At 37.4% G+C, this 11,691-nt stretch overlaps 1 protein-coding gene across 2 annotated transcripts; it reads right to left on the bottom strand.

The window, feature by feature from the left end:
* Positions 1-1,305: 1,305 nt before the first annotated feature.
* LOC111328311 (putative sodium-coupled neutral amino acid transporter 12) lies at positions 1,306-11,670 on the bottom strand. 2 transcript variants are annotated; one of them, XM_022932716.2, is made up of 10 exons: positions 11,514-11,670; positions 11,066-11,187; positions 8,297-8,387; positions 7,381-7,477; positions 6,450-6,511; positions 5,979-6,009; positions 4,419-4,518; positions 3,836-3,932; positions 3,238-3,331; positions 1,306-2,874 (listed from the first exon to the last, which is right to left on the bottom strand). In XM_022932716.2, exons 1-10 carry the CDS (start codon positions 11,553-11,555, stop codon positions 2,132-2,134), a joined length of 1,479 nt encoding a protein of 492 aa, XP_022788451.1. In that variant the 5' UTR covers positions 11,556-11,670; the 3' UTR covers positions 1,306-2,131. The 2 variants fall into 2 exon arrangements, with proteins under 2 accessions (XP_022788451.1, XP_088593249.1); XM_088737123.1 differs by lacking the exon at positions 11,514-11,670 and adding an exon at positions 9,526-9,566.
* Between the last annotated feature and the right edge of the window lie 21 nt (positions 11,671-11,691).

The raw sequence follows: 11,691 nt of genomic DNA, 5'->3' as shown, positions 1-11,691 counted from the left end.
CAACAAAAACAAAGAAACAAACAGAAGAACCTAAAATTGAAGAAAAGAACTTAAAACATACCATTAATCTTAATTCCCCGATTGCCAATGAAGAGAAACCAGTAACAAACACTCGGTCTCCAATCGGTCACTCGGGACCTTAAGCAGTCTGGACGGCAACACCGTGGAAGTCGTCAATCAAAAAACGAATTTTCATTTTTAGTTAGAATTTGGCGAATGACTGGATGTGTTTACTGTCTCTCACGGCGCCACATCTTAACTTCAGCTTAACGTATGTGAGCAGCGTTGAGTTCCAAATGGAAACTGAGCTAATTTTCCGTCGGGGTTTCCATTGTTAGACCACGTAAATTTTGGGGATTTCACGTTGTTGTTTTGCAGAGGACGGCTGAGAAATCTACAAATTTTAAAATGCACGTGCTTAACTATTGTTTTCTGCTCATTAGATCTTTTGTTTTGTCACGTCCTCGTTGCTGTCGTCGTCGTGGTTTGCTTGCTTAAGGTCCCTACTTCGTAAAGGCACTCGAGAGCTCTAACTCACCGATCCTACAGCACATCCAATCACAGACTAACACGAACGCATCCGAGCACAGGCAGCCCAAGCTCACTCCTAGAAAAGCGGACGTGACTCTTACCGTGTTGCGCAACGATCTATAGTTATAAACGTTGGTATGGGATGTTATCGGTTTGCCTTAAATGAGAGAAAAAAGATGTCTTGTTTTGAAATAAAATGGACTTACCTTATTGCCTTGTTGTTTTCTTTGTTGATTCCTAGAGTCTCAGGCCATTTTGAAGCGTTTACGGCGAGTTAGCGCTATGATGGTGTTCAACTGCTAAAAGAAAGTCTTTCTTTTAGTAGTTGAACACCAACATAGCGCTAACTCGCCGAAAACGCTTCAAAATGGCCTGAGACTCTAGAAATCAACAAAGAAAACAACCAGGCAATAAGGTAAGTCCATTTTATTTCAAAACAAGACATTTTTTTTCTCTCTTTTAAGGCAAACCGATAACATCCCATACAAACCTTTATTAATATAAAACGTTGCGCAACACGGTAAGAGTCACGTCCGCTTTTCTAGTAGTGAGCTTGGGTTGCCTATGATCCGAGTATTAACAAGCTTGCATTCTATTCATCCTAATTCTGGAAAATGTTATATAAGTACCGGTAGCTTGAAAACCCTCAAAATTGGTTAAAGGGCAATGCTCAAACGTACAAGAAACCTTCTAGGGAGCGGCTGAATGCCTACAATAATGAAGGCACTGTTATAAATAAGAAGCACAAATTAAACAAAAGAGCGGATTACAACATCACTATAAAATAATTTATTCCATAGGCCTTTATTTTTACGAAAGGAGTGATTCAGTTAAGCCCGTGAAACAGTATTTAACTTCTGGATATTGAAAATCAATAAAATGGTAAGTATGCATTCCTCTGGACGTGAAAAGTAATGTTATCGGTCACAATGATTTGAATCTAACAGCCTATAAAATCACATCAAAACCAACCACTTACTTTTCACGAACCAAACTTATAATAAGATTCAACCGACAATCACCTCCTCACTTGACTATGATCACTCCTCTCAATTTGTCAAAAAATCAGCTACTGCCAAGGTTTACCCAAGAGCGCAGCTTTCCTTTTCTCTTCCTACTTTTCTCACTGACTAGACTATACACATTGTCACAGTCAAGTTTACACACCTTTCTGGGTACCCGCTATCTTGGCCCCCTTTCTTGACAAAGGGCCTCCATTGAAAGTTGAAGGGGCCCACTGGACCCTCTTCGACCGATTTCTACAATAAACCCTGACTCTTCCAACAAGAGTCCTACTCTCACCAGGATGATCAGACAAAACCATCAACCGTTACCCACTTACTGTGATCGACAATTAATCGAAAACAAATCAGCAACTTTAAAATCATATTCATATCCACCATGTGTCCTCTGGTTTTTACTTAATTATCACAATCTCAACACCTAAAGCAGCCTATCAATTTTCCAGTTAATTATAAATTTATATAATAATAATAATAATAATAATAATAATAATAATAATAATCTATATTTGTTCTTAAACCCGCCCACCCATCGTTTTCACAGCATATTATTCATTTCTGGTAATGATTCTGTCAGGTTATTTTCCGGTTATGATATGATTTGTCGTCACTAAAGCTATACAGATAAACGCCCAGCCAATCACGAACAGGATCCAGAAACTTATTCCGAATGGAGACTTGTGCTTGTTGTCATAGCAACCGGTCATCTCCATCAAATGTTTCTTACCAAAATACGCGAGGCAGGCCGGGATTACATACTGCACCCCAGTGCCGGCGTAAGACCCTGTTACGCCGACGAGTATTTCCAAGTTCTGCGTGATGAATGCCACTAAGATAGGTAGGGTGATCGTGGCGAGTGGAAAAGCGATCCGATCCACTACCCAGGGGTAGGGGTGTCCTTCACGGAGAAATAAATTCTTTAGATTGTCGCGGAGGGTTATGGAAATGATTGGGAAATTGGTGCTGAGGGTGAAAACGGGAAACAGAGCGAGGAAATATCCGACAAAACTTCCTGCAGTTTTCCTGAAGTTGAGCGTATATAAGTCGTTCAAGTCCTCTGCGCGGAAAGCGAAGATGGCGGTGAATGACAACAGAGCGTAAAACACCAAGACTATGACGAAGTCAGCGATAAAGAGCAGTGTGACACGCGACTTGTTTTTCATTGGCGTGATCAGAGAGGGGAGCGAGTGCTGGCACATGTATGAGTACACACACACCCCGAACAGATTAGGCAGCCCTGAGAAATTTGCTGTAGGAGTATCGTGCTCCTCCTGGCCTTTACCAATCTTGACTAGCGCGAGGACAATCATCAGGATAAAAGCTGTTAAGGAGCAGTCGTAAAACACATGAGCATTACTTCCTCATTCCTCTTCATCTCTGACAGACCAGAGAGAGACCCAATACATAGACGGGAGAAAGAGGAGACCAAAACGGTTTGCATACGGGTAAGGTGAGAAATACACGGCTATCCTTAATATAAGGGTTTTAAATCACACTCTTGTGCATTCATGTTTTGGCAATTATTTCTTTCATTTCTTTTGTTCCGATTAAGAGTAATTTTCATGCGGGGGTGATTTCATAGTAGACGAAACAAAAAATTTTTAAAATACGCAACACGCTGATGTGAACAAAACAGCCGTAAGACAAGAATCAGTAAGTGAGTACATGTAAACCATCTACTCACCAATCCATCTCATAATTGTGGTAAAAATCTGTAAGTACTTTGTTTTCTGTACGTTGAAAAATGCAAATGGTCCTAATGTGACAGTGAAAATGGCCTGAAAAAGGAACAGAAACGATTGGTCAAGTACTACACCCTACTTTCACACATGTTGCTTCAGGATCATGTGTTTTGAGTAAAGAGACGCATACAAACACTCTTCTTTAACAATTACAAAACGAGCTCTCGATTTCTGTGTGTGATAGTTGGCGAGGGGGAAGCTCGAATCAGTTATCACGCATAGCATCACGCATAGTACCATGCAAACTATCACGCATACTATTATGCATACTCTCACGCGTCCTATCACATATCACGCATAGTATCACGCATACTATCACACATACTATTATGCATACTCTCTCGCGTACTCTCGCACATATCTCGCATAGTATCGCGTATACTATCATAAATACTATTATCAATACTCTCATGCGCACTAATACATATCACGCATAGTATCACGCATACTATCACTCATACTATCACGCATACTCTCACGCGTACTATCACGCATTCTTTTTGTCAACAACTTAGGAGCTTGCTGGGGAAAAACACTTACTAAAAAGACACGATAAACATTGCCTTGTGTGACCGAGCCCCAACCTGGACAAGGCTTGTTGTTGGATTGGGTAGAATCAGTTTCATTCCAAGATCCGCTGGGAACAGAGGAATAACAAAACAATAAAATCAAAAGGAAGTATTGCACAACACTTTGCAACGGTACTGCAGCTCTCTTCTGAGTGGGATATGAGTATTACAACAATAAAATGATTAAGAATAATGACAGTAGACGCCTTCAAATGTTGTTCAGGGGCATGTTGTGACGGTTGCAATTAGTAGGGGAAAGTCCATGTACTTATAGGTGATGTTAGGAATCTCCAATTCTCCTTTTGAGAATGCTGTTAGCATTGTAACACAATCCACAGGATAAACAAGCTGCAGCTTTCTTACCCTTATAGCTAGCTGGCAAGGGATCCACCAGATCTCTAGTGGACCTCCCGCCGGAGAGCAAAGCAGACCAGTTAAACCCTTGCAGACTTCACAAGAAACCTGTGAGGCCCTTATGATTTCCAGAACAAAAACAACAACAATAACAAAAAGAATAACTAAATTACTTAATAAATATAATTTACACATCTAACCATGCCACTTTGGTTAAAGACTTTGGAACAGCAGCTGCATAAATTGCCAAGTCACCATACAGGTACAAAACGATACAGAAGTAGAACAGTCGCAATCCAACTATCAATAAATAGTATTAACACAATATTAAATATTAAGAACATCAAAGTTGAATGAAATGGCCATAGAGTATTATAGCAAAGTATATGGGGCTGAGTTGTTCAGAAGTGAGAATTTACACCCCAACATCAGTATGCAAATTCTCCACACCATTTTCTTTATATTTCTTTAACTACTGACAAGAATAATTTGTTGAACATCAAGCTATTCTTTACAAGGAAATCACTTCGTTTTCTTTATCCTCATCTCCTTATCACCATAATGTGTGACTCTGTGGTTACGCTGTAAGGGGAAATCCAATGCTCACTAAAAATGGTAATTGCACTGAGTGGAGTGCAATTTGGGCTGAAATCATATGCATGATTTCAAAATTGAACGAGTGCACAGCGTGAGTTCAATTTGAAATCACAAGTATGATTTTAGACCAAAATTGCACGACATGAGGTTCAATTACCACTTTATTACATCCATTTTGAAATTGCCCAAATACAGGACTTGGTCAGTTCAAATATTTTATTGATGCAGTACTGATCCGGTTTTTAAATAAAAAGCGAAACCGGAAACGATTTTACATCTTACTTTGTATGCAAAACAGAAAGACTTTGATGTCATGTGTCAAAAACTCAGTCAAGCATAAAAGGATGTGATTTAGAGCAAAAAATGGTGTGATTCGTGAATAAATCACACCAATTAGACCCAATCAGATTACAGGGACCACCAGTGATTTCAAAATGGATGTAATAAACCCTCTAACCTAACTCCCTCAAGTGATTAACATGAAACTTCTCCCACTAATATCCATACATTCTCCAGCAAACAGATAATGAGAATATTCAAACTTATCTGATCTAACACCAAATTCTCATAACTTATTTATGAGGAAACGTGTAGCAGCTAGAGGGGAGAATTAAAAATCAGATCTTGGGAAATAAAGAGTTAATCCAGACTTACAAGTCATAGTTATGTATTATCATCACTGTGTGCAGTTAACTCTAGACATTTTCTTTTTTTCTTTCAGGAGGGGTGGGGGGAGGTTGTGAGTTTCAAGCAACCTAGTTAGGACATTAGCACACTAATTATGCAGGAAAAGATGTTCTCTGGTTTTCTGGACATGGAAGAAATATGGAATTCTTTCATATTAAAGAACTGTTTACAACCATTCTAAAATTTTGTACCAAAATCATTATTTGTTGAGGTGTCCTGCAATTCTCTGGTTAAAATAATTGAGAAGAGAGAACAAAACAAGTTTTGTTATAAGGGTGGTTTCAGATATGTTTATGAACTGAACAGAGTATGTCTGTCAAAGGTTATTACATTAAGTATGTGTTGTTTCTGTTGTTTATTGCCTGCCTTTTGTTTGTACCCTTACTCTTGCAAAAACACTGGGCCTAAAAGCAAAGAGTTTCTGTGTAAAAAATGATGGGACTGTTCTTGGACCAGCAATTTAATTCATTACTTACATTTGCTGAAAAATAGCTTGGCCATCTGACCCTATGAATAGAGAAAAAAAATGTATCACTACTATAGGACAGAGATATCTTGATTATCATGATATGACGATTACAAGTGTATAAACATGGTAATTGAACCAAGTGGAGTGCAATCTGGTCTGAAATCATATACACATACACATACACACATTTGTAAAAAGTTGCAAAAGGTGTCTACCATTTTCCTGCAATTTGATTGGTTACTTTCAAAACAAGCCTTAATAAGTTGATTTGTTTTTAATTAGTCAAGCTTTCTCATCAGTTGGGAAAAAGAAACAGTGTGATGATAAATAAATTGTACCAATAAGAGCAAATCAGATTACAAGGATCACCAGTAATTTAAAAGTGGATGTAACAAAGATTTTTTGGCTGTTTCTCATCCAGTTACTGTGTGGAAATTGCTCAAAAGCAAAGAGAGAAGAGTCTCTATAGAACCCTCACCATTTCTACGCGCTTGGTTATTTCATAGAGATCATGCTCCTTTCTTGAGCCACCCAACGTATCTAGTGGTGGTAAACAAGAACATTATCTGCCTTCGATAAAGTATTTTTTTTTTTTTAAGTGTAAGCTCTGTATTTAGGGAAATTCAATAATCATGCTCCACATTATTAATTTTTTTTTACAAAAAATTCAAACAGGAATTTTTCCGGCTAAAAATTTTTAAGAAAAGCTCTCGAAATATTATATATATATATATATTTCAGCAGAAAGATGAACACAATTTAACAGTTTTACAAGAAAACCATGTCATCAAATCTTTATGCCAAGCTCTTTGATCAGATAGGCATCTCTCTAAACCATGCAAGTATCTAGTACATCATACATCACCAGCTTTCTTTATAACCTTGTGCTTTACAATCTAAATTCAGCTCTAGGGATGCTGCCTTATTTGCCAAATGTCATCACAGAGCTCCAAGCTGCCATTGTTTTGGTTGTCACTGCTTTGGCTACTCATGTTCAGCAGACATGAAGCAAACTTGACAGTGGTGCTTTTTAAGCATCCAGTGTGTACAGTCTGAAGTCCATATTCATGAAATATAATTAACTAAGGCTTGTCATCTCTCCTTTTGGTTTTTCAAGTATTAGGCCTCAACTTATCATGTGAACCTTTATTGTTGTCATTTGCTAACCATATTGTAAACTGTATTTCAGTAGCAAGCAATTGTGGCCAGAAGTACAGTATGTCATGTATAATTTAACATAATTCCCTTAATTCAAGCTCTCTTTTTTCCTATTCCATTTGTCCTTACTTTTTTTTTGCAACAGCTAAAATGTTTAATTCTGAAGATCTCTTTTTAATGATAGGTTGCCAAATACCAAATAAAAAAATTTTCAGTCTATCAACTCCATATATATAATATTATATACTCACTGATAAGTGGCACTTCTTCATCAGATTCATTAGGAGATGCATCTCTTTCAACAACAGTATCAACACTTACAGCTGCATTAATACTAGAAGGATGTATCTAAAACAAAAAGAGAAGACATGATCACCACCCTTGTTTATCTCTTTACTAATAAACTGTTGAAGAATGAGTTTAGTAAGTGTAATCATGTAGTTTGTTCACATGAAAACACTTCAAATTTAGGAAATTTAATACTTTGGAGAGTGATAGAGATTAGGAACTTTCCTAGCCAATGCTGGGCTTTTAGTCAGCAGATACAAAGAAATTAGGGAGGCAAGAGAAAATTGCTGGGTCTTTTTTGTGGAGACAAACAAATAGGCAGATAAGAGAAAATGGTTGGGGTTTTCGTCTCCAGTGCTTTTTCCCTTGCTTGCCTTGCTCTTTTGCTTGTCCTCACAAACTTACTGCCTGGAGAGGCAAAGGCTTTTTGTGAGCTAATGCAACATACATAAGGTTCAAGTGTGGAAAGGGAATCTAATGCTTTAAATAAAAAATTTTTTTTTTTCAATTTTATGTTGGTTTACCAATAATCAGATGATTTGTCCTTACAGGTGAATGTGGGAGGCACTGATGGGGCCCTAACAAGACAGTGATGTTTCTTAATACCAGTAAGGAGCTCTAACAGCTAAGCCACAATGGGAAGGCAAAGCTGATTCCTCACTGCCAAAGCAAAAGCCATAATTGTGATATTTGGATATACGGCAATAAAAACCTTCGATGTTCTTTGATTTCAATATTTTAATCCACATGGCAGCCAACGAGTACCACAACAACAACTTTCACTAGGCATCACGGGATGCCTACAAACACAACCTTTTCACACTTCTGGTACAATACACTACAATAATCAAAACAAAAAAAGGTGCAGTCAATACTTACTGATGCTGACAAACTTTTTTCTCTTGCCTTTAGTCGTAACATGGCATTAGCAGCAGCCATTGCCTCTACCATGAATGTGGAGGTTATAAAACTAAAGGAAAAATTTGAAAAGTATTTCAAGTTTCAATTTATTTTATTAGCAATATCAGTGGTTACACTAATTTACCTAGTATCAGGGTCAATAAGCGCAGTTGCATATATCACTTTTGAAAATTTGCTTAAATCAGTGACATCATTGTGACCTCCAGATAAAGGCCAAGATCCTGGCAGCTAAAATAATAGGACAGTCATAACACTACAACTGGTTACTTTCTCAAAACATTCAGTTTGGAGCATTTAATAAGCAAAAGTTAGAGTAAAATAAAAAGGAAAGATAAACTGAATCATTTGTATAAGAATTTTGTAAATAAGGTTACAATCACATGTTTTACACATGCTAATCACATGTTTTTCACATGCTAATCACAAGTTATTCACATGCCTGAATTTTTTAGTCAGTTTGAACATAATTTAAGAATGAGATACAATGAAATATATGAAGTTCATATATTTTGTACTGCGGTATTAGATACATATGATGCACGATCTTCGCAGTAGATAGCGCTATTTAAGCAATAGCGAAAATCAGACTTGAAAAAAAATCAGGCCTGTACGGGACTCGAACCACTGACCTCTGCGATACTAGTGCAGCCCTCTACCAATTGAGCTAACAAGCCAACTAGCTCAATTGGTAGAGCGCTGCACTAGTATCGCAGAGGTCAGTGGTTCGAGTCCCGTACAGGCCTGATTTTTTTTCAGGTCTGATTTTCGCTATTGCTTAAATAGCGCTATCTACTGCGAGGATCGTGCATCATATGTATCTAATACCGCAGTACAAAAAATATGAACTTCATATATTTCATTGTATCTCATTTATCACTTTCACGGGTTTAGTACGAATCACCTTAACGGCCTGCTCCCAGTTGGCTTGTTAGCTCAATTGGTAGAGCGCTGCACTAGTATCGCAGAGGTCAGTGGTTTGAGTCCCATACAGGCCTGATTTTTTTTCAGGTCTGATTTTCGCTATTGCTTAAATAGCGCTATCTACTGCGAGGATCGTGCATCATATGTATAATTTAAGAAATTAACAAGTGAAGCATGTGTAGAAAAAAGGATAAAAAAATTAAACCAGAACTTGAATGATAATGTGTGAAACTTAAAAATATAAGTTATATTATTCTTCTACATACTTATCCTTTTATTCCCACGAGTGACTAAGACAGAATCTCTCCTTTAAATATTAATGTGACATCAAGCAAACAAGAGATGAGAATAAAGATGAAAAATATCAATTGGTGGATTATAAGCTGATCCAATACCATAATTTCCCAACCAACCTCATGAGAATGGCATGGCAGACATTAAACATGAAGGCGCGCTATAAAAGGAGAGGTGCCTTAGGTACCTCTGAATCAGTTGTCAATCAACCATCGTGTGATGTAGAACTCTACGAGTCAAGTCAGCCTGAGCTATAGCTAATCCAAAGCAATGAACAGCGGGTGCATTCCTTAAAATTGTTTTATGTTTTCATCACAAAATAAGAATTTTTGAGATTTGTATTTCCTTTCTCCAATGGAAACTGTCTTTATTTGTGGCAGTAAATTTGAAATTGAAGTAGGTGGTTCGCATGTTACATCATTGCCACCATGCTGGTGGAAGTAAACATCTCATTAGCTCATTTTGTTCGTCTACCAGGCACCTGAGTGACCTCTCCCTTCATAATGTGCCTTTGTGTTTAAGGAGAATTATCACATGAGACCTTGCTTATAAAAGGGTTGATAGAGGTAACTGAATCATAAGGTTAACAGATTTCTGTAATGCAAGCAATAGAGGACTTTTCCATGTTTAATTAATGGCCCCAACTAACAACAAAAATTTTCTCAACCCCCTTGTTGATAAGATGAGGCTGATGAAACACAGAAAAAGTCCCTTATTACTTAATATTATGAAAATTTCTCAAACATAAATGGAAATACAGAAAGTGTGATGTCTCATTGTGTTTGTCTACCTTCATTCAAACATACCATTGTGAGTGCACATACTATTTTAAATATTTTATGAAAGGTTTGCAAATGCACAGTGTTAAATGGATTTACAGCTATTTTGAATCGAATGAATAACAGAGACCTCTCCATGATTCATTCAATCACAATGTGGGAAAATCTTATTTCAAAGACAGATTAATTAAGTCAAAAGCTGATGTTTGGTCAGTGGATAGTTGGTCAATGTTCAGCTAAACCTTCAACACTAGTTGATAATAAATTGACATGTCGGTTGATAAACAAAGATAGACAAATAACAGTTGACTATCCACTGATCACCTGTCAACTGCTTATCAGCTGACTATTGAAATACTGTACATCTCTTGACTTAAGACTAAGATCATTGTATCATGTAACATTTTGTAGCATCCTCAGATGACATGTTCAGTGGAGCTGTATCGTGGAGCTGTATCATGAAGCAGTTTGATCTTCATAAGGCCTGTGACCAACATGTCCATGTAATGAGATATGGGGGGGGGGGGTGACTGGAGGGGCTTGGTTTGGAAGTGGGGAGAGTTAGAAGGGAGGATGAGGAACAAGAGCAATGGAATTATGGTTGGTTACTGGTTAGTGGATTGCAAAAAATGAATAAAAGCAAATAAAAACAAATAATAATAATAATAATAATAATAATAATAATAATTACTGTAATGATAACAATCATAGTTAACACAATAATAACACTTACCTCATCAAACACAAAACACCAATCAGAACTGATGCAATCAGCCAGCCAGCATTTGCAAATGCCTTGGGCATTGTCAATGCTCCAACTCCAATAATCAAATTAAAAACGTATATAAAGGCCACCTGTCCGGATGAAGGAGAGAATAAAACGATATTTCCATGGGCTGATTGGTAAAATTTTCTCATTACACAATTTCGCAGAAGTCAGTCAAACATTGTTCTTGTCTTCTGCTTAGAGTTCAGAGCTTTCAATCATAAATAACTCAACTTCTTCACATGTTTTAGCAATTACGGACAACACATGAACAAAAAATACGCAAAAGCAGAACCTTCTTTAAACATTCGTGACGTCGAGGGGGAAAGCGAGAAAATTCGATGCAAGTAAATTACCTCCCTTGCAAACGCAGAGATGAATCAAGAATAACAACCTTGAAAAGAAAATAACCTACCGGCGAGGAATAAAGAGAGCCAGTCTCGGTAACTGCAACCATTCTGAACGTTAAAGATATTCCAGTGGTTAGCCGGCAAAAATAGTCCTAAGATTTACCCCAGAGGTTAGTCACATGTTTACTTCCGGAGAAAGTGTGTGCGCACTCTGATTGCGTTGCATCATGGTCGTAAAGCGAA

The sequence above is a fragment of the Stylophora pistillata genome, chromosome 10, assembly GCF_964205215.1.
Source record: "Stylophora pistillata chromosome 10, jaStyPist1.2, whole genome shotgun sequence".
Classification (NCBI taxonomy): Eukaryota; Metazoa; Cnidaria; class Anthozoa; order Scleractinia; family Pocilloporidae; genus Stylophora; species Stylophora pistillata.
The sequence above is the reverse complement of the archived record's forward strand: the minus strand, read 5'-3'. Positions and strand labels throughout refer to the sequence as shown.